The sequence below is a fragment of the Oenanthe melanoleuca genome, chromosome Z, assembly GCF_029582105.1.
Source record: "Oenanthe melanoleuca isolate GR-GAL-2019-014 chromosome Z, OMel1.0, whole genome shotgun sequence".
In the NCBI taxonomy this organism is placed as follows: domain Eukaryota; kingdom Metazoa; phylum Chordata; class Aves; order Passeriformes; family Muscicapidae; genus Oenanthe; species Oenanthe melanoleuca.
The window spans coordinates 75,292,567-75,319,082 of NC_079362.1; the positions used below are offsets into that span (position 1 = coordinate 75,292,567).

At 42.1% G+C, this 26,516-nt stretch overlaps 1 protein-coding gene across 6 annotated transcripts in view; it reads right to left on the reverse strand.

Moving 5' to 3' along the window:
* The window catches only part of DYM (dymeclin), a 208,125-nt gene that overhangs the window by 14,846 nt on the left and 166,763 nt on the right, over positions 1-26,516 (reverse strand). For all 6 annotated transcript variants that reach the window (XM_056514018.1, XM_056514017.1, XM_056514016.1 and 3 more), the window contains one exon: positions 17,298-17,411. In XM_056514018.1, coding sequence (XP_056369993.1) covers positions 17,298-17,411 — 114 coding nt within the window. The remainder of the gene's footprint in view (positions 1-17,297; positions 17,412-26,516) is intronic.

The following is a 26,516-nucleotide window of genomic DNA, read 5'->3' on the forward strand; positions in this document are numbered from 1 at the left end:
ATCCCTAATCATCCTAGGCAGGAACAAACAGCCTGTAAATCAACTGGAAAGAAGCTTTGCAACTTGTATCAAAGGTTGTAACAAAATTAAACTCTGTACGAGAATGCAGGGACACAGCCATCAGCTGACAAAGTGCGTCTCTTCCTCATTCTCACTTCTTGGTGCAGTTGCTGTAAACATTCAAGACATTCCTCTGATTTATGCATTTAATTAGAAGATATCTGTAACATTCCTGCTGTTTACATTTAACCCAACACTGCAATGAAAGCTGTAATTTTGTCTAGGATTTATATTCTGTACTCAAATTTATTTTGATTCCTTGATTTAAACATACACACAGAAGTGAAAATGTGTCAAAATCATGAAAATGGAAGAGATTATACTCCATTATCTAGTTCATCTGTCATCCAGGGCAGAAATTTTCTGAGGACTGTTTTTCTCAATCTGCCACATGTTATGGAAACTTAATTCAAAAGACTAATTCAGAAAAGACAGCTAAACCTTAAAAGTGGAAAGGCAATTGGATCAGTATAATTAGAAGTTACATGATTCCATTTCTCCCTTTATCTTGTATTTACTTGTCATAACTCATTAAATTTTGCTCCTTTTGGGATAAATTTGTTGGCCTCTGACATATTATTTTACATTTTATTTAAAGAGTGGTTAATACTTTTTTTCCTTGATGGAGGGGGGATAATGTGGGACTTTATTAATCAAATGAATGAATAAATTCATTTTAAATGCAACTTTTTATACTTTTCAGCTACTCTGCCTACACTGAAGGTTTGGAGTAGAAAAGGAACACACAGGTTGGAAACTGCTTTCAACTGAGCAGGGGAAGAAAGGGGTCAGGGCATTTGAGTGTAATTTTACTTTATTTTGACCAAAGTTGCAAGATATTTGGAAACAACACGTCATGCAAACGCAGTGCCTTTGGCACTGGACTTTTCACTGGACTCACAACATATGCAAGAGAGTGAGGGGAGGCTGCACAACACATGTGAGGCAGATTTAGTCACAGCAAAAAACGTAATAAAAGTATAGGGAGGCTTTCTAGGGAGGGAAACTTGGGGAATGTTGTTTAGCTTGAGCAATTGTGCAGTTCTGAAGTGAGCAGGGGCTGGGCTCTGGCTGGGAGCCCTCCTGTAAGATGTGCTGGACAAGGAATTTTGGGCTGCTCATGAGTGTGGGGTTTCTGCCAATCTCCTGCAAAGCCAAAGCTCTGCAGCTTTGGGCAGGGAAGCTCCTCTGTGCTCACTTTCAGAAAAAAATGGGATCATCCTTGAAGGTTAACAGAGTTCAAATGATGTGGCAGGGCAGCAGTTAGCAGAATGGAAGTAGCTTTGAAAAATGTACACGTGCAGAGAGCTGTTTACTCAGGTCAGAGCTCTGTTGCCATGGGGAGCGACTTGGAAACTCACACTGCTTTCCCATCCTCCTGTTTCTCCACAGCCTGCTTTCTGCCTTGTACTTTGTATCTCTTTCTTTCAGCAGCTTCGTTAATGAAATCAATCTAATGTATCTGGTGTCAAACAATAGATACACACAGACAGACTGTTTCACGTTAGAATCTGTGAGAAGTTTTACTTCTTCCGCTCAAAGTTTCTTACCTGTGCCCTTTCTTCCCATAAAGTTAGAGAATCAGAGAATCATAGACAGCTTGGATTCGAAGAGGCCCAGAAGTTCATCCCATTCCACCCCCTGCCATAGGCAGGGATGCCTTCCACTGTCCCTGATTGCTCCAAGCCCCAATGTACAGCCTGGCCTTGGACACTGCCAGGGATCCAGGGGCAGCCACAGCTGCTCTCGCCACACTCACTGTCAAGAATTCCTCCCTAATACCTAGTTTAAACATTTTTCTTCCAGTTCAAATTTCCCTATCTATGTACCACTGAAAAACTAAATTTTGGGACTACTTTATTTTTAAATTTCACATCTAAGTTAAAATAATGCACGGACAACAACTGCAGTGTCTCAAGAGCTCACATGAAAAAAATCAGAGTTTATTGCTACCCTCTCTGGTTATTTCACATTGCAATGAAAGGCTAGACTTCAGCTGTGCATAAAGAAATATCTGACTGATCTCTTTTGGCAATCCCAATGCTCCCTGTAGTGACTGGAGTTTGTAAGTCATCTCCTGAGCCTTCCCTTCCACAAAGCTTGCAGAGCATCTAACATCAGCCTCCCACCATTCACTGCCTTGAGCAAGGATGCTCTGCTGTATGGACAGCAACAGGATGGTATACATTCCTCATCACAGATGGCAGTTAGAAAATGACACCAGTTACATTATTCTCCTCCAAAATGTCACTCCTAACAGCAATGGTTTCTGCTCACCACAGCCCAACAGCGTCCTCATGGTTGAGAACCAGCTGGAGCCCCTTTCACTGGATGTGAGATGAAGATGCTGAAAGGGTGTCTCCCATCCTGACTGTGTCACCAGTAGAGCACATCCAGATTCTTCTGATCCAGGGAAGGAGATCTTTGCAGTAGACTTCCCTTGTGTCCCTTACAGAAATATTTTTCTGCTCTCTACAGGTAGCATAAAGAATTACATAATTATTTCATAGAGTCATAGAATCCCACAATAGTGGGGGAGGGACCTTCGAAGCTCATTCAGTTCCACCCCCTGCCATGGGACCTTCCAGGTTGCTCCAAGCCCTGTCCAACCTGGCCTTGAATACTTTCAAGGATGGAGTATCCTTCACCTCCCTGGGCAAGGTGTACCAGTATTTTACCACCCTCATCATAAAAAGTTTCTTCCTTATACTTTACTCCGAATCTACCTTCTTTAAGTTCAGAACTTTTACCTTTGTCTTGAGCAAAAAAAGAAACAAAACCTCCTTTAACACCTCTTGTTACAATACACTATTTCATCTTCTAAAGCTTTTGCATGTAACTGCATGAATTTTCATCTGCTGCCTTAATGGGAGCTAGTTAATTACAACCCACAGAGTGCTACAGCCAAGGCTGAGGCATTATTCAGCTCAGCTGGGTACAGGGCTGTGACTGCAGCTACAGCTCTGCAGAGCAGCAAAGGGAACTCAAGTGATGGCAAGGTGAAGACAACCATGGGAGAGAAACAGCAAACTCCTGCACTGCTGATCAACCTCCTGCTAGAATTGGTTTATTTTCCCCTTCCCATTTTCAGTGGTTTAAGAATTAAGTCTCAGAATCACAGCAGATATTACTGTATTCATGTTATTACATTTGCATTTGTACAATTCAATGGTTACTGTTACCTAGTCCACGATAGTCCTGGCTGGGTAGGTAGGACCTTGACATCTGCACATTTTTGTTTAAACTTTTTTTTTTTTTTTTTTTTTTTTTTAACTGGTTTGGGATAGCCAAAACACTGCCTAGCCTTCTGCAGGAGACTGACATGCATAACAGTATTATGGAATAGCTCTTTGAAAGCAGCTATGGCAACTCCAGGATAAAGTGATTTCATTCCAGTGCAATTGTAGAGCTTTGCAAAGAAAGCAATGACTCGAGAATGAAGTGACTGAATCCAGAACGCAGCTTCCAGAAGGTAACTGGAATAATCTTCAGGGGTGGAGGGGACAGACATTAAGCCTCCATGTAAATATTAGTCTCCATGCAGACAGCAGCTTGGGAATAGGAGTGTCCTGTGCTAGCCCACCCTTCATCCTCATCTTGGCCAATGCACCTCATTCCTGAACTGCAGAATCACTGTACTCCAGTCACTCACCCAAGCACCACCCTCCCAAGCTACCTTGGATTCTTGTGCAATACCCATCTCTGATGCATTCCTTCATCCTGGAATGAAACATGCTTCCCTGGATATCAATAAGATAAACAAGCCTTCTGCATGAACAGGATGCATCTTTCCTAGAGAACTGCAACCTAACTACAAGAAGGATGTAAAGGAGAGAATAAAAACAAATATTTGATTTTAAAACTACAACTGGCACCATAAACCCTCATGCCAGTGAAACTCTCACCAGTGCTTCTGAGAACCCTACAATATATTTGCATTCATGTGATTCAGTTTTACCACCTATTACTCCAAAATAGTCTATTTTCAGCTAGTCCTTTATCTTGTATGTATTTAAGAAAATTATGATTTTAAGCAAGCACTGAAGAAAGGTGAAGGTCTGGCTCAGATTTTCCAGAGAAGCTGTGGCTGCCCCTGGATCCCTGGCAGTGTTCAAGGCCAGGCTGGACAGAGCTTAAGAGCAATCAGGGATAGTGGAAGGCATCCCTGCCCATGGCAGAGGTGGCACTGGATGGGCTTTAACCCCTTTCAACCCAAACTATTGGTTTGGTTCTAAATGCAAACCATGGTTCTGAATTATTTGGAGCTTCCCTGGATGACAGCAAAGGTCGTTTTGGGATCATGACAAATTCAGTCATTTTTCAACAAGTAATTCAAGCGGATTTGAGCGTTACTGGCACTCTGATTGCCTTGATCATCATCAGCCTCTCACTGCAGAATGAGGGATCTCCAAGCATGCACATTAGCCATTGTGGCTTTCCTGGTTCACAGGGAAAAGGACCAACATTCTGAGATCCTCAGGAGTATTTATGACACACTACTTCAAAATAGAAAATTATATTTACACTACTAAACCACGATTTTTTAAAAGCAAGTAATGCTAAATTTGCAATATTTTTACGTTAACTTGAGCTGCAGACATGGCTTGGAAAACATCTGAATTTTATGAGCCTCAGTTATGTCAGTAGTGAGGCCAAATCACCCACTTATCCTCCCCTGCAGAGGCTCAAGCCTGCAGGATGCAGGCTGTGAGCAGGGTCCCTCACTGGCATCAGCCCCAGGCAGATCCTGCAACACCAACCATGTCTCAGAGAGCAGCAGATGAGGCTTACACGTGCTTTCACAGGTTGTGGATGAGCTGTTTTCAGCCACTTTTTGTTTCTGGAACAAAGGACCACAAATTGCCATGAAGCTAAATGAGCTAAGAGAGCTCTAAATACTTTCACAGTGATTTGCTCATAATAAAAAGGAGAAAAAACACTCTACCGTATTAGACTGCAAAAATTCTGTTTACAGGATTTTAGTATAAGAAGCTATGAAATTAAGCGAGGCTGCATTACTTGCTACTGCTATCAATTAATGCAGCAACCACTTCCAGACATAATAATTACCATATGTGCACTGTGTTTTACCTCTGGGCTTAGAAATTTCATACATGGGAGGTTACAACTATTGATTGCATTAAAACAGACTGATGTGTTATGAGAGACATGCTCCCAGTGCAACACATCATTGCACAAACCGAAATGATTCAAGTGGCACAGGAACAGACACCTGCACCCACCAGCAGACAACCTGCAAATGGTCATTTCTCCACCCCCTCTGAAACACACACAGTGTGTGACACAGAAAGAGTATTGCAAAAGGAGTGAGCTCAGCTGATTAGGGATGAAATTAGGGGGTCTTAAGAGACAGATGTTGACCACTGGATAAACAAAAAAGTCCTCAGAAGTACTTCTGATCAATATAAATAAATTAATAAAATCTAACTGGCTCCTTGTTTCTCAATGCAACTTGCACAATTGAGAATTTGGTCATGTTTAGCTTGAGTATTAGTAAAAACTTCTTGACTGAGAGGGTTGACCAGCCTGGCACAGCTGCCCAGGGTGTGGAGTGGTGGAGTCCCCATTCCTGGAGAGGTTTAAGACCTGGTTGGATGTGGCACTTGGGGTCATGGGTTAGTGGTGGCCTTGGCAGTGCTGGAGAACAGCTGCACTTGATGGTCTTAGAGAGTTTTTTCCAGCCCAGATGCTTCTTTGAATTGACAACCAGCTCTGCCCTGCAAACTTCAGAGCAACCTGGAGTCTGGTGAGTCACCAAAAAAATACAAATTTGCATTTTTAAAAGTGCATTTGTTTTTTAAAGTTTGCTATAAAATTGATCCATAATGAAAGACAAAGACCTCCAAATATCATCTAAAACGAGTGGTGTTTACTTTGCCATTATGCAGCTGGGTTTGTAACTATATGCAAAACCAGAAAGTAGAAAGAAATGCACTTGGTTTTTTTGTTGTCATCCTATATACATAATTAAAGACATATTTCTATTCAATTCTGGTTAAGCTCCTATAAGTTATGTATAAGCTATACATGCAACTTAGGCTTTAAAGCCTCCCTTAAACAACAAAGCATTGTTTATGTTTTTAATAAATCTTAATTTTCATTCCTCTATTTCATAAGACATTTTTTGAAGGAAGAATACACTGAATTCAGCAGGCAAATCGCCCATTAACATAATTCAATTGCCCTAAAATAATATTTATAAAGACAATGGTAACTGTGATGCAAAGAACTAAATGTAATTGGCAAAATTATCCAGCATTAGTAGTTTATTCATAAAAGGTGAGAGTGTGTCAGCAATTTCCAGAAACCTTTAAAAGTAGGAAGGAACCTGGCTTATTTTCAGCAAAAGTACTAAAAACAAGCACCAGCACAAAGAGTTAACACATTCTTCCTACTTCTGAGGGCAGGAACGGGCCGATTTCGTCAGTGAGGTTTGGCAGCGCGCGAAATCCTGTAACCAATTCCATTTCCTGATAAATGAACGGTCCACAGGGGAAAGTCAGCCAGAGGCTTTGGGAACTGCCGAGCGCTCAGACATGACCGAGAGGCTCCTGGAAGGAGCCAGACTGTCTCTTTGCTTATCGCCGCCCAGCCGAGCGGCACCAGCACAACGCCAGTGCTGCCAGACTGCGCTGCGAGCCCCGGCTGCGGCACAGCCACACGTGAGACCCCCAGGAAATCAGAAAATACACCCAGCACCAGCACAGTGCCTGACATCAGGCTCTAGGAACTCTGAGAACACATGGCTGTGTAATACGGGCGTTGGGATGGGACTTGTAACAGTGCGCACTGTTTATGCGTTCCGGGGCCAAGTGCTAGGAGTGACTCGGTACTCTGGAGTTGAGGATCTCGCCCCCACCCTTCCAACAGGAAAAAGCCAAATACAGAATGATAAATCATTCATTATTGGTTAGATTTTGGCATCAGTGAGGCTGTGAAGGAGGGGTTTAATACTGGAGCTACAGGGTGCGTCGATTCAAGAGGTGAACGTCACTCTCAAGTTGTAAACTGTTCTTTGTTTTGAGCTAGAAATTAATTTTTTTTAAAGTGAATCTTCAAATATGTGGCTAATAGTCTTGCTGAATGTTAACAGTAAGTATCAGCTTTAATAGCAAAATGACAAATGTGCCTCAACCCAAGATCAGCCTTTCTGATCTATTTCAATACCAACTTTTCATACAGAGTTAACCTGGATGTTGCTCACTTTCATATTATTACAAATCTGTTCATAATTCCAACATTTTTACAGGAAATTCAAGTAGCTTGACACACACAGAATTGAACTTTCAAAAGTCTACAATCTGAGCTTGTAAAAAAAAAAATACTGCCAGTCTGATGACCCCTGAAGGGAAGTTAAAAGGAAAAAAAAAGGAAAAAGCTCAAATAATAACTTCAGGCCCTTCATTACCAAAATCCTGGGTAAGTTTTCAAGTGGCTTGCAGGCTTATAATAGCAACAGAGTCTGTGATTGATTAGCTCCCCCAGCACAACCAGATGTCTTGGTGACAGGGAGAAAGTACTGTGGGTTTGGAGTTTACTAGGATGCACAATATCTCATCACTGAAAAACAAAATAATAAATGGGAAGGTGGGGAAGCTAAAGAAACATTCCGCTTGCTCTCAATGTGTTTCAATCCAGTTTTACTGCATGCTCTAGCTCTTTGGAAATCCCAGGATAAATTCTTTCTTGCTCCCAAATAAAATGCCACAGGCTTGGTTGAGTCTGTCCTTTATCACAGCATCACTACTCATTCCTTTGCTGGGATCTTGGGTGCTTTCTGCTCACAGCTATGACAAATACAAGCTAACAGCATAAAAGAATGACAGTTCTCTACATTCTCTATCTGCACAGGTTTGCAAACAAGGTAAGTGGACCTGGAGGAACACCAGAACACTGTTTCAGACATAACACCCACACGTAGACCAAACAAACTCCCCATTCCTGCCGCTCCTTCCCTGACTTTAACTCACATTAATTAATGCACGCTTTAAACCTCAAATGAGAAAAGCGGTGGGAACACCTGAAAGAGATACAAAAAAAAAATCTGCCATTCTTTGGAGCATTTTGATATTCACAACTCTGCTGCCTTTAAAGAATCCTTGATCCTTTCTGGGCTGCTGCTATGCTTCTGCCAAATACTGCCATGACTCTGTGCACAGCATTGCATAACGAGCAAGGAACATTGCAGCAAGAAAACATCTTCCTGCTCTCTTCAGGATACGGCATTAAAGTGAAGGACAACACTGCAGGTATGGAGTGCCACAGGCTGGCTGACAAAAGGAAAGACCTGCACTGAATAATTAATATTTCTATTGTAAAATTGCAGAACAGTTTGAGTTGCAGGGATCTTAAAGCTCATCTTGTTCCAACCCCCTGCCATGGGCAGGGACACCTTCCACTATTCCAGGTTGCTCCAAGCCCCATCCACGCTGGCCTTGGACACTTTAACAGGCAGCCACAGCTCTGGAGAACCTTGTGCCAGGGCCTCACCACCCTCATAGCCAGGAATTTCTTCCCAATATCTAACCTAAATTTACAACAAACAGTCAAAGTACATTGAAGCGATTCAGACATCAGTGCCTTAATTTGAATCTCTGTAAGAGAAGTTATTCACCAAGAAGGGTGACAAAATGCAAACTATTCAAGATGAAAGTGAGCAAAAGCTGATGGATTTGATGTGGGTAACCCAAGTCACTGCCAGTTTCTTCGAGCTGACTGTGCACCTGCTAAGAAAGCTCTACCTCCATCCCATTGCTCCTTGAGCTGTTTCTCTCAATCCACTCCAACTGAGCTGGCTGAAGGTCAGGAGCTCACAGACCCTGCTTTGCTGCTCTGCTCACTCACAGCACAGGCAGAAACACAGTTCTTACAACATGAGATCCTCACCAGGCTGCTGACCATGGCACCAGCTTCACTTTCTGAACTACCATGCAATCAATGCAATCCCCACAGAGCAGCTGCCAGGGAAATCAAGGAGAGGACAGGGGAGCATGAAGCACAATCCCTCTTTCCTCCAAGCTAATACTGTCACTGTGAACCACACACTCCCCACCATGGGATACACACAGCCTTGGAGCCTGCCTTGCATCTCCTAAGCACAAAGATACAGCCTGACAACCTTGAGAATGTTGGAGCCATCACCAAAACTTTCCAGTGGAAGCAGGATTTTCCCCATGGAAATGAATGCTTCAGTGACTAGGAAGAAAACAATACTGAAGTTCTCAGTTTATTCTTCATCTGTGAAGAAAAGCTTTACACAAGTGGTCTAAGTTAAAAGCATGATTACTATTTTCTGTTCAAAGGGATTTTTGGGTTCTTTACAATAAGAAACTGATATTACATGAGAAACAGTTTAATGATCAGAGATTCAAAAATTTGCTAATGCTTTTTTTCTTATGTTGATGCTGCAGTGATGTTTATACTACTCTTCAATAGGGAGGTGTCAGAAAAGCATTAATATGTTTTTAACTGTGTGCCAGGCAGACAAGCAAAATAAAATAGCTGGGTTTTTTCTTTGTTCTAGTCAACAATGCCAAAAATTACTGTTTATTTTTCTCCACCTCCATGAAAGAATTTATAACCACTGAAGTAAACTCAAGTTAAAAAGCTGGTTTTAATCCCAAAATTGACTGGCAGCTGCTGTGTAAAAGAAAACCTAACTTGTTTGGGTTCTCAGAAGCATTCATATTTGAAAAATTTAGTTTCCTGGAAACATTTGAGGGGTGGTGGTTTTAGGGGTTTTTTTTGTCCCTTTCCCCATAATGCTACAAAAATAATTTAAAGAATGTGATACTGTATAATTTTCACACTCCTAAGACAACTGGGGAAAGGTGGAAAGCACATCCCCTTTTCAAACAGCCTGAACAGTAACATGTAAATATGGTGTCGGTTACAGTGTGAGTGAACTCTCTTTGGGAGTGCCAGGGAGAGGCTGTGAGTGCCACGGTGCACACCACTGCTGCTAGGCTCAGGCAGATAAAATACTCAGCTGTAACTAAGACCTTGTATGCAAAGGGACTCGTCTCACACCACACCAAAGAAACCCAAATCTTGACACGTATGACAGTCAAAATCCATGCGAATACTTACAGGAATGGGTAACTGTATGAAGAGTTCTTGTTAGGCTTGTTTCTTTTTTTCATATAAAAGTATCAAACCAAACTTTGAAAAATAAATAAATATGCTTGATAAATGACTCACCAACACTGCCAGCCTATGCCAACATTTCAAACACCTCGAGCTCAGCAATATGAAGCTCTGTCGATAGCGAGTTTCAAATCAAACTACATTGCTAAGGACTGCAGTAGAATTTATTTATCTTTCCTTAAAGTCTCTAAGTTAACTGATTCCTTCCATTTTACCTGAAGGATGCTTCTGAAAATGAAGTGTTGTTAGTATTCAATCCAACTAATCAGCTGTATTTGCATGACGCATGGCTACAAACAAGGCTCTCTAAAGACTGCTAAAATCCACTTTAGGAGTCATCACATTTCAAAGACTTTTGAACGTTTAAGTGTTCAAAAGCCATGTAGATGTGGCACTTGGGGACATGAGTTAGTGGTAGCCTTGGCCTCCTTGGCAGAACTTATTTTAGAGGGCTTTTCTGACCTAAACTATTCTGTGATTCCATGACTTTGAATCCACAGGTGGCAAAGTGAATTTACTTTGGCCATTGGCTTTTTCAGTGTTAAAGCAACCAGGCACACAAGCAAATTTTTTTGCTAACATGCTGTGCATTCTAACTAGCTACTGAACTCTACTTCCTACTAAAGTCACATTTCTGTGGATTGTCACATTAATGCTTCAAAGGGTGGTATTTATTTCTGAACTAAACCCCCAAAGCTTTTGTTCCCTTCTGGGATGATGCCGTTACTTTTCTTCCTGTACAGTTTCAAACTACAAAGCCAAGAGTTCCCATACAATGCATTATGTCAGCAAGTATCTAACTTCAAGCACTATAATAATCACAGTTTTTCCATAGTATTTTTCACATACTTTAGATCTTGCCTACACACAAGTTTGCACCATTTAATTAAACAGATTTAAATGATAGAAACTCCTGCTTGGACATACTTATTATAATAGTGGTGTCATTCAGCTTAGTTTCAACTCATTCTCACCAATTTAAGTAGAGAGGCTTACATTAATAGAAAAGCACCTGCATAAGGGTTTGCCCTGGCTCAGACAGACAGACAGGTTTATAATCCCACTGTAAGATTAGCCAGAGTCAGCTAAGTGCAGACATGTCTTCGACTGCTCACAGTTTCACAACGATAAGTTATTTTCTGACCACAAAGCCCATCAGAACTTTCAAGATCATTTTTTCCCCCTGGAATTTTGATTACCCAAAATAATATTTCTCAAGGGACACAGAGTATATTCTTCTCTACTTGAGGTCTGTGAGAAGCCGACATCTAAAACAAATGCCTTCAAAAGAAACATGAGTTATTGTCCATCACTTACAGGTCAGCTCACGGAAGCAGGGAAGTCTGACATCTTAATTGAGGGTATAAATTGTCAGAAGGAAATATACAATCCATAAATACTCTTATTCTTAGCATATGGTCAGTGTTCTGGAAAGGCCCAAAAAGCACTTTGTTTAAAACTTTCTTACACTTCTGTCACTAATCTGATCTTCTTCAGGGTAAGGGTTAACAGCAGCTGAGGGTCAGCAAAAGGAAGTCTGTGTTGTAGACGCCTGCCTAGCGTCAGACCTAAGGATGTATTAGACACAATCAGCTTCCACTGTAATAAGAACTTTGACCTTTGAGCCAGAAGGAAAAAAAAAGATAAATATCAGGAAGAACTGGATGAATTTATTTTTTAAGGAAGTTTTCTGTCTCTCTTGCTTAGTGCTGTGCCCTGGAGCTCTGTAAAGGAGCTGCTGGTCTCTGTAACTTTTCTGTTCCTACCCCTTTACAGTGTCACACTGTTAATTTGTATGTTAATTTTTGTGTTAATTTGTGCGCTATTCCACCAGAAACTCCACAGTAGCTAAAGTGAAACAGCAGTAAAACAAACACAAGAAAGCTCTACATAGTTTTTAAAGTAATTACAGATCTGCCCCAAGGTTTAATTTGGATTATTAAAGACCACTGGTCTGGATCCTGAATCCAACATCTTGCTGTGGCCAAATAACCACTTAGGACTAAGAACAGCAGGACTGTGGGGGAAAAACAAAATTGTAATCAGGAGCAATTCTAATAGAAGATGGGGCAATGGATGGTTTATTTGGATCAACAGGGTGCTTATATACATAACACTACTGAGTTCCTTTGCAGGGCTGCCTGTGCCCTGTCCCTCTGTAGTTGTGATGGCACCACTGACTGCTCAACAGATGATGTCTCCTCCCTGGGAGGAACATCTTCAAAAGCAGGAAAATTCTTCCAAAGAGAGCTCAGTATCCAAGCCAAGACAACATTTAGGCTCCTTTGATTTTGGGGACTTCACATACACTTTCTTTTATGGTCTGATTTCTGATTACCCATGAGTGTAAGTCTGATAGGAAGCAGGTGAGGGAGTTGGAAAGGGGCTCAGCCCGGAGAAAAGGAGGCTCAGGGGGCACCTTGTGGCTCTGCACAGCTCCCTGACAGGAGGGTAAAGCTGGGGGTATTTGGGATCTTATCCCAGGAAACTGGGACAGGAGGAGAAGGAACAGCCTCAGGGCCAGGGGAGGCTCAGGGTGGACACCAGGGAAAATTTCTTCACATAAAGCTCTGTCAATCACTGTTTGCTGAGGGCAGTGTTGGTGTCCCCATACCTGCAGGGATTTAAAAGCTGTGTGGATGTGGCACTTCTGGACATAGGTTAGTGGTGACCTGGGCAGTGCTGGGGAAATGGTGGGACTTGGTGGTCTTGGAAGGCTTTTCCAACCTAAATGATTCTGTGATTCTACCAAAGTACCTGTGCTTGACATCCCCTGTTGAATTCACTGCCATCTCAGTCAATAACCATGTTATTTTTATGACATTTTTTGTAGCTGAACTGCCAGTGCTGCTTTCCCAGGTGATGTGCCAGGGATATAAAGCTGCTTTGGTCCACCTCACAGGCAGTATCTGCCATCACCACAACGACAATTTACTCTTCCTCTATGCTCTGGTGCCTCAGTGATTAGCAGCTTTTTTCAGTGAAACAAATGGATGCTGATGGAGTTGGAAGTACATTGTTAATAGAAGGGGAAACCTATGAGAAGTGCTTTTAACACCTAAAGCGAAACTTGTTCTGTCAAGAGACTGAAGGCTTTTACCTCTGCTCCTTTTACATATTCTGTGAAATTTTAATGCCCATCGAACTCAAATGCACTTCAATAAATATTAAATTTTGTACCATATCAAAAACACGAGAGTTGATGGCATAATGGCACGTCTGCATAGCACACAAAGAGCATCTGACAGAGTGCACACTGATGACAAAATACTCATTGGCAAGGGGAGAAAAGGAGTAGAGGAAAAACACAAGCAGATCAGGAAATGCTCATGAAAAACAAATCTCCATCTTAAGTGGCTTAGGTAATGGGAACTTTTCTTTTATAAAGCATTAAACATGGTCTCCCAAGTGTGATCACTCCATGAAACCAAATGTCAGTTTCCAGTCACTAGCTGGCATTTGAAACAAGTTTTCCCACTTATTGCAGAAGAGTTGTTATCTGCTGGCTAACTCCCCTTGAAATCCTGAGATAAGTCACAGGCTCCAGACACAGTCCCACTGCTCTCACTCTCCTAATCCTGAAAGTACAGATAGTTCACCAAAGGGAAGGAAGGCAGCCTGAGAACTTTAAAAAAAAATAAAGAGAAAGAAAGAATGAGGCTAATTTTCACCTATCACTATGATCTCTAAATTGCCTTTAATAAGCTTCTGCAATATAGCAGGGAGCCTGGATTGTGGGCTGCTTGTCTGCAAAGGAGACAGCTCTATCTCCACGCCATGGCTTCTGCCTCCATCCTGGGCATATTAACTTCATTTATCTCCTCCCACAGACTGAGGGAGAAATAACCAGCTCTTGATTTCAGCACCTGCCCTTTATCTCTCTGTTTGTGCAGAAGTCTTCTAAAAGGCTAATTGCTCAGCTTGGACTTACTTGGCCTTCCACAGTACACAGCTAAAAGCATATGCTTAAAATAATGTTAATTATATTGTTTGTCTCCAGTCAGACTGCTCCAGGACTGGAAGGAAAATCTGAGTTAGATCTCCCATTTCCCAATAATTATTTGCTAAGAAAATGCAGGATATCTTTCCTAACACACACACACACACATATATATATTTATCCATGACCTACTGCTACCACACTTTGCATCCCGTGTTACTTCCCACAGTGGAAGGGAGCAGGAGCACCGGGGTGTGCTCCCAAACTGATAAGCTCCATTATGCAGATGAGGATTGTGGCTCTAAGTGCTGTTATTTTTAGTTGAAGTTGATTCATGTTTGAACTGTGGACTAAGCAACAGATTCAGAACATGAATAGTGTAGCACCTCTTGAATGCTCACTTCCTCAACAAAGGCCAAGATAAGCAACTTGAAAACATTCACTTGAAAACATCTATGCATATATTGGGTACTTACACACAAGAAAAAAACATCATTGTCTGAGCTGCAGGGAAGTGAGTGAGTAAAAGCTCTGCCTCAGCCCTCATTTTCCAAATCATTTCCGTGTTCCAACTGCCTTCCCCAGAGTGCTTCAGCTGAAGATGGTTATTTCTAGGAGGCAGGAATGATATCTCTGCAGGGTCTCTTGTACTTTACAGCACTTCAGAATGCTGTGGCAAAAGGCAAGGGTGGCTTGAAAATTAGTTAGCAATTAACTGCAAACCTGAATATATGCATATATATTCTTGGGATTGAACTCCACAGCTTTGCACGTTGGAATTATGTGTAGGCTGTGTCAACACAGATGCAACGGATTCAGAATTCCTCCAGACATTGCCCAAACTGGCTGAGCACAAGCTGCCCCTGGTTCTGGGGACAAGAGAGACATTGAGGAGCTGGGGAAGGGGCTGGAGCCCCAGGAGAGGTTGAGGGAGCTGGAAAGGGGCTGAGCCTAGAGAAAAGGAAGCTCAGGGGGGACCTTGTGGCTCTGCACAGCTCCCTGAAAGGTGCCATCAAAGCCAGCGTGGGTAGGGCTGCTCCCACCCATCCAGACTCACCCAGAGAGTGTCATTAAAGACATAAGGATTAAAGCTTTCTCCTTTATTTAGCTGCTGAAATGCCTCAGAGCTGCCAGAGCTATTGTGTAACAATATCTTCAGTCTGATCTTAATATGAGTTTGTCAAGCTTTAGAATAGCTTCCCCTGAAAACCTCAGACTGAAGTGGGAAGACCTGAGGAACAGAGAGACTCCCAGGAGAGAGGCACAAGGACAGAGGGCACAAAAACTCACAAGAACACTTCTATAGGAGGGAAACATGTGCTGCTCCTCATCACTATCTGTGTAAAGGAAGGATGTTATTTGCATGTACAAATTGATGCATGACAATGCATACATATATATCTATATATATACAAATGCCCCACCCCAACGTCACTTTTTCTACCTGGAAAAGTAACCTGCTCTGACCAAACTGCTGAAAAGAAAAGAAAAGGAAAGGAAAGGAAAGGAAAAAGGAAAAAGACCCAGTAGAGGTAAGTGGTCAATACAGAAGTCTGATGTGCCAGGCTGGCTGTATCCCCTTTGTAAGTCTGTCCCGAAACTCAAGTGCTCCAGAGGAAAGGGAAGTGCTCCAAGCAACGCTAAGCATCCTTAAAACTGGAAGTACTTGACTGTTTGGTGAGGACTTACAGAGCTTGGCACACGCCAGAAACTGTTGGTTGGTTGCTTTAAGTGGCAATATAAATACATGATTTTGAATATTGTATATCGTTAGTGCAGAAAATTGAAACTTGATGCGATTTCTCTCCAGAAACAGCATTTCTGTATATTGTGGCCTGACATGTCAGCCGATGTGGCATGTTCAGTAACTGAGAAAACCTTCATTTTTTTCTAACAGTGAATTTATTTGGTGATGGCTCTCTGTCAAGAAGGAATAACTGTAGCCTCAATGTAAGAGCTTTTAAATATCTGCACATAAGAACAAGTTGTCATAGAAACAGCCAAAGTTCCAGTGTTCCTCTGTGTTCACAGCATCACCACGTAGAAAGGACAACCTAAGGGCTGGATTTGGATACAACTGCTCAGGTGTTACTCAGGATATTCCTGTATTGTGGCTCAGGACACGGACTTTAGACCAACCTCTCCTGAAGGAATTCTGAGTGACTGAAGATGTGCCATCTCAGGGATGCAGGGAACTCAGGAAAGACATCAGTATATGCAGCCAGCTAGAAAATTCCCACTGGGTGTTTTAAAATTACCAGCATATAAATAAATTACCAGCCGTCGCCAGTGGCTGTACGGACTCAGTGTGCCTTATCAGAGGATATTTTACTAAAGTTACCGCAAAAGAAATGGTGCTCTCACTCTCTTATCACAGAGTAGCAACCAAAATAGTTCTCAGAAAACAGATAGTATTTAAAATACACTTGGCATAACAGAGAAACAAGATTCATCATGTTTAAAAAATACACACAGCTCCCGTTTGCTTACTTACCCACTTACACAGATTTCTTTATTGTAGTATTTAAACATCACACAGCCATTAATGGATTTTAGCCTGTCATTGGTAAATCCCTCAAGAGATTTGAAAGATTCTCAGAAAGCAATGGAGGGGACTGCTCAGGATTATACAGAAAGCTCATCACCATGTTGACCAGACTTACAGGTCCTGAACTGATTTTCACTAGGTTGGGTAATTCTTAAAGCCCCTAAAATTTATCTTTATAGCATTTAATATAGACCCAGACAGAGGTGCAGAACACTAGAGACAGAAAAAGAAATTAATCAAAAGAGAGAATTATCAATGTTTGATAACAGCATAACTAAACAACAGATGGAGTGTATCTCCATAGCCTGTATCTTCAGGATGTGATGAAGAAAACCTTAGCTTCAGCAAATTTTAATTTCTCCACACGCTTCAATTTAATAACTATTCACAAAAACTCATCCAAACATTTAGCAGAAATTAGGAATTTAAATGAAAACATACACATATGGCAATCGACAGTGTAATCACTTATCAGTCACTACTGAGAGGAGAGATGATTTTTTGAAGTTACAGATATAAAGGGCATGTATGTGTAATTGATAGGAATGGTACACTTTAAGTGATGAGGTCTTGAGCACTTACTCTTAGCCTGTCTTTGGGCAAAGCAACAGCTCCTTGCTTGATGATTTCCAGAACTCGCTCCACTGACAGCTCAGCTCCAGCTTGCTCTAATCGGGAGCTGAAAAAGCTGATCACCTGGAATGAAACATCACAGCACATAAATAAATAGAAGAGATCTTTGGGTCGATTTATACACAAAGCTGTCATCTTCTTTTTTGGCACAGCTGTACTTGTACTTCTTAAAGAATAAACACGTTATTGCCTCTGTCACAGCCAGGGAGACTTCATTAATGTCAAGTTAGCTCAACTCTCAGCATCCTCCTGCAGTCATTTTTAACAGACAGATGATTTTACAGTTTAACACACACAGCTGAATTAATAAATTTACATTTTCAAGTACTGTGCACCGACATATGCCTATATTTCTTTCAGTCAGTTCTGCCCATCAAGCTTTTGAGTTCTTCTAGTCTTTCTATGATTTGAGCTAGAAATTTACTTTAATTGTAAAGCAGTAAAGTCATTACACTTTCATTGACTTTTGGACAAAAGGCTTTAGGAAAAGCATCTCAATATGAGAGACTACATTTCCTGGGAGCTGTGCAGCACTCAAAGCTGCAGCAAGTGGACAGTAAGAAGGAAGCCCACACCACAAAGCTCCTCCTCAACCAGTATCCACCCCAAGTGCCAGACATACCTTCCACATCCTGTATTCTAGGCCCAAGGAATCCTGCAAATTCCCTCTCATGTTCCAGACATCCCCCTGGTGAAGCCAAGTTGATTTTTCCCGTATTTCCCTTCCGACCTCCTTTTCTGTGACCCAGCTGGTCCTTGTTAGCTAGAACTCAGTTAGGTCAGGCTTTAACTTTTATCCCTCTCCAAGCACAGTAGGTCACACCAGAAACAGACATCCCACTGACAGTTATCCATGTGGGACATCAGAAAACCTTCATTCCTATAGCTCCTTTCATCCAAAAAGAACACACTTTGCAAACCCCATCCCTTATCCAAGGAAAACTCCATAGTCACACAGGGGATCCAGGACTCAAAACACAAAAAGGGTCTGGGGAAACATTTCAACACCTACTTAGAACCCTCTGGAAGCACCACAAGAGGCACTTGGTAAAGCCTGTCTACACCAGAGCACCTGGCTACTCCTGGGCTGGAGGCAAGCACGATGCTGATGGCAGATTCTGCAAAATCCTGTGAGCTTTTGATACACTCTGCGGAAAAATACTGATGTTCACTTGTATCTGAATCACAGTCCCAATCCATCGAGTAATCTTTGATAATTCTCCCAAGTAGAAGGGGGGAAAAGTGTATTATACTACAAAATCTCTGCTGAGCTCTCTTTGTTCTGTAGTGAGACACAGCTGGAGCCAGAAACCATTACCCTAATTATGCCTCCCAGCTCAGCTGCTGTTCATAAAACAAAGACAGCTGATGGCTTGATTACTGTGAGATTCAAATTTGTTGTTCCTGTTTTTGACTTCCCCCACAGAAAGCCCAGCCCTTGTTTTGAGCTGGAAGATTTGCTGGGATTTCTAGAAACTCTTGCACCAAGTGAATGAGACAGGCAGACTAAAGTTGCTGGAAGTTGCTTTTTGGGGTTGTCATGGGATTGTAGTATTTGTTTTGGGTTTTTGTCCCTGTTTTATTTTGTTTCTAACAACAGAAGTATGGAAATCAGTCAAGAGTAAATTCAGGTTTAATCTTCTGTGCTGTCCCTACGATTATCTCCATACTTGAGCAGAGAGGGAGAATTTCACTGCCTCTGGCGGATGCTACAGGTAGGGTTTTACATTCTTAGAGATAAGGAGCACTGTGATCTCTGATCCTTAGAAAAAAAACAGGAGTAGGAAGATGTGCTGAGTTCATAAGCAAAGGAGCTGGAGGGAGTGACCAGACAAAACAGAGTAAAACAGCAAGAAACAGCTTGTGCAAAGAGCGTGAGGACCTCAGAGCGAGGCTGACATGGTTTTGGCACAGAGTTTGGGACAAATTGCTGGTGGAGGATACACAGCTCACAGAGGAACAAGCAAGTTGCCCACAGACTTTGCAAGAAAAAAACATCTTCCTGCATTTCAACACTCCTCTGTTGTCAGTAATCACTGGTGAAACCCATTCTTGCCAAGGGCAGGCTCCTGCAGAGAATCCATCCCAGTGGCACTGCCTTGTTAGCTCAAGTTCTGCTAAACCACAACAAAAGCAAAACTTAATATTTAACTTTTAACCAAAAGGATAAAATACTATCATAAAGCAAACATGTAAAATTTGAATGAGGCTCACAGATACTCCCTGAATTCTGACGTTTCCTATTTTGGAAAGTCAAACCCTTCATTCTTACCATGTTTTTAAAAGACTTATGTTTTTGTGGTAAAACTACTAATCTTCTTTGGGTTATATTTCAAAAGAACAAAAGCAAGACAGGCTTCCAGTATTTTAAGGCTATGTCAGCATTTCAGAGAGCTAAGAATGCCTATTTTTGATGTGTAGTTGATGACTAAAATTAAAAATATCTACTTCAATAATGGTACTTATTTCTAAGAGTTATTTGCCTTACTACTTCAAACAATATAGAAATTAAGTACCTCTTGTTTGGACCCTGAGAGCACAATACCCCAATGAAACAGTGAGGTACCCACAAGTATCCCAATGAAGTAAGAAAACAGAAAAGCAAAAAGAAAAAGTAAAAGAAGATTAATTATAAAGAAGAGATCCTAAAGAAGGCATTTTCTTATTAGCTCCACATCAGCAATAAAACCAAAAAGCATCCAGTATTACATCCCTCATGTCCAAGCTCCAACATCTGTAGCAGAGGGTCTAACACTTTTTCTACAAATCTAGTCAGATATAAAAATATAAAAGCTAAACGTCATAACAAGGAAGACTAGCCTTTTCCTTTGAAAGAGCTTTAAACATCTTCTACACTTGAGTAAGAGAGATTAATTTAAAATAAAAAGAAAATTAACAGATTTCCACTCCTTGTCCCATCAAAAGTAAAATAAACCAGAAAAAAACCCTGGGTGAATAGTATTAAATGAGTTTCAGGTTTTAGTACAGGTTTTAAAACCAACCAAGCATATAACTGTATGAATAGAAAAAACCCAGATCTTAGGGGAAATAAACAAGGTTGAGAGATGGTGTCGTCCTGATACTCTGAAAAATTAATTTTCTCCTTAATCATTTGGGCAACTGGTCTAAGAAAATAAAAAACAACTGCAAAGACTGCTTAAAAAAGAAGAGTAAGAAGAAACTCCACAAGTTGCTATATATTACTCTTTTCCTAGTCATGCTGAGTACTGAAAGGTTATGTTCCTTCCATGAACATAAGGAACATGAATGTGTTCAATGAAGGAACATAACCTGTCCTAAGAGCTCTCTCTCCAGTCTGGCTTCCATGTTAACAGAGATTAAAAGGCACATCTAATCCAGGATTTGACAGCCCCTCATCAGGAGTATCTGATCCCTGTCCAGATAAAACAGTGGGTGTATGGAGAGCCTTGCCCTGTGCAGAGTCTACTCCTGGCTGTGCAAGGTCCCCAAACCTGTGACACGACGGGCACAGGGGACCTGGCTTGGCCACCTCCAGCTCAGGCCTTGCCAGGGTTTGCAATAAAATGCCATTAATATTTCTATACAAAAACTGTTTTCTATAGTGATTTTCAAAACTGGTTTTAATCACAGACTGACAGAATGGTTTGGTTGGGAAGGGATTTTGAAGATCATCCAGTGTCACCCCCTACTGTGGACAGGGACACCTTCCACCATCCCAGGCTGCCCCAGCCCCATCCAACCTGGCCTTGGACTGCCAGGGATCCAGGGGCAGCCACAGCTGCTCTGGGAAACTTGTGCTAGGACCTCACCACCCTCACGGTGAGAACTTCTTCCTAGAGATCAATTTTCCATGAGAAACTCATACTTTCTCCTTTTGTTTTCTAAACAGTAAACTTACAAGGTATTGCCAGAGATTATTAAAAGTACAACAGGATTAGAATGATTTAGAAACATTTTTGATTTAAAGGCAATATTTTAGGTTTCAGAGATAATTTTTGAGATTGTGAGGGAACAACCACAGTGTCTGTTATTTCACCCAACTATTGTTTTCAATCGGGCTGCAAGGCTGAATTAACAAAATATTTCCCTTTACAGCATGCCAACAGCAGAGCTATCAAGGGCAAGATGTTTTCTCCACTTGGATTCTGTCAGCAGATGCTGAAGTGCTGTGAGGCCTGTGGCAGCCCAGGCAGTGCCACTGCCTAATGAACATGACAGCTCCTCTCCTTCTCCTCCAGCTAAAAATAACAGTGCAACATGTTGCTGCCTCCTCTGCCTGCAACTGCAAAGGTCAGTTCTGCAAGACACAAGAAAAAAATCACTTGGCACAAAATGAGTAAGTTTTGAACCTGTTTTTGTCAATTCTGTTTCCCTTTTAAAGTGATTGAAAGAAACACTTTGAGTATTTTATTTCCAGCCACGTCCACCACTGGGAGAGTAATATGGTGTATTGATGGCACACTGAATGGAGAAGAAAAGAAAAAAACAAACCTCTTGCTGTAAAGTACTACAGGATTAGCACTTCAACTAAGTAGCTTCCATAGGGAAAGACAAATCACAGCTACATTTGGTATCCAGTAGTCATACCTGGAGGCAATGCCAAACCTCACTGATTTAAGAAGGGGTGAAACAGTTTCAGGTGATTCAATAGCAGGAGAAACAGAAGAGGTTAATCAGCAAACTTGAAGTACTGTATTTTTCAGAATCACCTTGAAATGAGGAGCATGTTCAGGGACACATGAGGTATTGCAGGTATACACCCTCATTCCTAGGGTATAAGAGTGAGGAGAAAAACAACAGGCAAAAAATATCCCCCCCCCCCCCCCCCCCAACAAAGCAAACAACAACCAAAAAAAGTCCAACCCAAACCCACCAAAATCCCAGATCCTTAGAGTATTTAGCCAGGCTCTGGTAATCAGCAGGATCAAGGTTTTTCAAAGCACATTTTAAGGAAAGCCATAAAATCTTAGTTCTTAAGCCCTGCAGGTCTAACAACAGGGATTGCTATGCCAGAGCGAAGCCAACTTGATTGATTTTAAAATCTAGCAGGGAAATGTCTTTGAAGAATTAAATTCCTTGCAGGAAATTGCATCAATTGAATCCTTTGCATCACTAAACCATTGCTCCCAACCTCCTGATGTCTATCAGACTATTTTGCAAACAAAATTCTAGCAGCTCCTAGTTAGGCCTGTTCCGCCACCTGGTATCAGTTGCTCGCTTGTAGGAAATATGAGAGCAGTGAAAGCCAAGGAGTTCTCACCATGGCCATGAACCAAACACATCTTTAGGAATGATAAGTGAAGAGCCTCCACCAAATTCCTGACATATCTGAGGTGGCTGACCAAATTACAGACCACCTCTGAAGTGGAGGCATATAGAGAGCTCCCAGCTGAAATATTTCTGGACAAGGCCAGAAGAGGAACCATAGCATTCCGCTTTGTTCACCATTCAGAAGAAGAATATCTCATTTTAGCTAAAAAAGATGCACTATCTCCTACTAAAATGGCTTTCTAAAATGAAAAGTGAAGTAATAGAAAACAGAAAGTATTTTGATTTCAGTTTCTTCTGTACAGTACTAATGGTTCCCATATGTTCCCAATCAGCTGGTAATGATGACTTTTAGATTTTTAAAAACACAAAGGCAAATAAGTAGTTTTCAATAAAAAGTGGTCAATATACTAATGACCCTTATATGTTCACCTATTTTTGCCTCAATGATGAAGCACACAGAGATTATGTGTATCTCCAGAGTAGACTGAATGGTCCAAATCCTGAGGAAGAGCCCAGAGTTACTGTGGCCAGGTCTGTACTGAAGGTTACCTGAGCAATTCCTGCTCTGGTCTGAGCTCTGGTGGGGCTGCAGAGGCATCCCCACACCTACCTATAGCCCTATGCTGATTTCTCCTCTGCCATGCTGCCAAAGCCCTGCTATCCAGAGGTCCCTGAAAACCTACCACAGTGCTTTGTTTTTCCTAACCTAGGAAAAGCCTTTCCTTATGAGCTGTGAACCCACAAGAATGTGAAAGAGATTATTCCATTTCACTTCACAGCAGCATTTTATTTGAAAAATACCACATCACTTTACCCTTCCTGTGGCAAATCAGCACCTACAGAGGTTCTGCTTTCTACAGCTCTTATTCCTACCTGGAATGTCTTTCATGCCTGTTGAGCATGAGCACAGGGGCGCCCAGGTGGGCAATGGCCCCTGGGCTGTCCCAGCCAGGGTGTGACACAGCCCAGGGCAGTGCCTGTCCCCTGTGCTGGCACTGCTGGGACACCTCCAGTGCTGGGGACAGCTCTGGAACCCTCAGGACAAGAGAGACACCGAGGGGCTGGAGCGTGTCCAGGGCAGGGACGGAGCTGGGGAAGGGGCTGGAGCCCCAGGAGAGGCTGAGGGAGCTGGAAAGGGGCTGAGCCTGGAGAAAAGGAGGCTCAGGGGGGACCTTGTGGCTCTGCACAACTCCCTGACAGGAGGGGACAGCCGGGGGGATTTGGGATCTTATCCCAGGGAACAGGGACAGGAGGAGAGGGAACGGCCTCAGGCTGGGCATGGGGAGGCTCAGGTTGGATACTGAGGAAAATTCCTTCAGGGAAAGGGCTGTCCAGCCCTGGCACAACTCCAGTGGAGGAGTCCCCAGTTAATGGAAGGGTTTAAAAGCCTTGTGGATGTGGCACTTGGGGGTCATGGGTCAGTGGTGGCCTGGGCAGTGCTGAGAAATGGACTCAATGGTATTGAAAGTCTTTTTCAATCCAAATGATTCTGAGATTCTAAAACCAAAGTAATCCAGCTGAGATGTCACCAGTGTAATTAGGCTTAGAGGGCACCTCTGGGTCATTCTTTGCTTGTATACACACACAGAATTGCAGCAAATGCCTTTTTCTATTTGCATCATAAACTATTAATTATTACATCCCCACTACATTGTCCAATTAATTCTTCATCAAATTTTTAGCCTTTTCACCTCTTCCATGCTTCCTTTTGGTTGATGAGTACATTACGTCCAACAGAGTAAAAATAATAAGCATTTAAGTCTTTACATGACATATCTATTTCATACATTCTTGACAAGGCAAACTGGCAACTGTTATGGTGTCCAAAACTAATTACAGACTTTACATGCTCTGTATTTTGGTCTGATTTCTGCACCAGTAAATATTATCACTTTGTCTATTATTATTTCTCTACAAAATACAAATCTGGACCACAGTTTACAGTTGGAGAATCTTTCATCAACTGGTGGGCAGATTTTGCTGGAGCAGAGGGATGCCAGAGTGACACAGTGCACAATAAGCAGCTACTGCTCATGTGAATCTCTAGAGCTATCTGATGACTGGAATTCTGGAATGGTTTGGGCTGCAAGGGACCTTCAAATGCCATCTAGTCCAAGCCCAATGCACCTTCCACCTTCCCAGGCTGCTCCAAGCCCCATCCAGCCTGGCCTTGGACACTGCCAGGGATGCAGGGGCAGCCACAGCTGCTCTGGGCACCCTGTGCCAGGGCCTGCCCACCCTCCCACCAGCAATTCCTTCCCAATATCCCATCCAGCCCTGCCCTCTGGCACTGGGAAGCCATTGCTTCTTGTCCTGTCACTAAAAGCCATTGTTAAAAATTACACTCCTGGTTCTACTGCAGCATGAGTGCAGAAAATCCAAACACATTTTGCTGCTTATGACCAGAGAAAATACCAAGAGAGGGAGTTTGGGATGGAGCAGAGTCCCTGCAGATACACTTGGTGAGCTTCAGAAAGGTAATTTTTCTTGACCACTCTTGCATTTCCAAAAGTTACAACATTTACCATTTCCATCTACAATTTACACAATTTGGACCACAACATTTCACTGATCACAACAACCTGAAAGCCAACACAGCTCCCCAGTACACAGGAAGTTGGAGGATCCACCCGCTTCTGAAAAACCAGCCTTGGTAATTTGAAAAGCCTGGCCAGCTCACTGTTCTATCTAAAAGCAGGCTGGGATGGATGCTGAAATAAGAATATAAGAGCAGGTCAAAAATAGGAAGATCCTCCCCATGAGTATATCCTCCTAGCTTTCAGCAACATACAGTTTAGAAATTTATTAAGCCAAATATTTTAAGATTTTTTTTCTGGCTCCTTTTAGAGCACAGCTACATTTCAGACATCCACAGTGTCCCATGCAGCTGTAAGGATGGAGTTCCCAGCTACACCACTGCAGAGAAAAGTCTGGCAAGTTCTTGGAGATAGAAACTCATTTTGGTTCTTCTCAGATGCCAGACAAGCTCCCTGCAATGTGTACAGCAAAACTAACATGATTTGCCACAAGGGACAGCAAGACCAGCTAGAACATTCTGGCTGGAGCACACAAGACAAAGACTGGTTCTGTGTGGTGCTGCCAATACTGTGTATGAAGTGCAGGACGTGACAGGGTAGATGAGGAGTCAGATGAATCTCATCTTTTATTCAGATCTACAAGCCTGACAGCTCTTACCACTTGCCAGATGGTGACAGGTACATTTAAAAAAAAAAATTTAAAAATTCTTTTTTGACGTCCTCGCTTCTCTAACAAAGGAGCTATTTAAAAATTCAACATTCTCCCTTGGAAAGCTTTAAATAGTTTCTGAATGTAACTGGCATTATGCTGTAACCCAGTATTAAACAGTTTTGGGGAGGAATTGTTTAAATTGTTGAGGAAAACCTACATTTAACTGTTACAAAGGAAAAGACGTACTGCTGTCTGTGGGAGGCACAGGGCTGCAAGCAGAAGGATCTGGCCACCACCAGTTATCCTGGATGTGGGCAAGAAACCAGAGAAGGTCCCTATCTCAGTCAGGAATGTAGACAACTGTTATCTTCAGTGCACCATATCCTCTTTACATAACTTGAAGACATCTTGTTCTAATCATGCAGGCAGTATCATGCTGCCTGTAGTCTGCAGCTGCTGAAAGTTTGGAGAGTTTTGAGCTTCAAGTCCTCCACACCCCAAACTCCTGCAGGACCAGAAAATGTGAAGAGAGAACACAAGAGGAAGGAATAGGTACAGAGCAGGACTTCAGTTCAACATTTAAAGCTACTTTCCTCTATGGACAATCAGATACCTGTCAATCTCCTGTAATTAAAAGTAAATCAGCCAGAAACACTGCAGATTATAAGACACAATAATATGTTATTCAGTGCATCCAGAGACTTAGCACTCTGCTCAGCTCTCCCT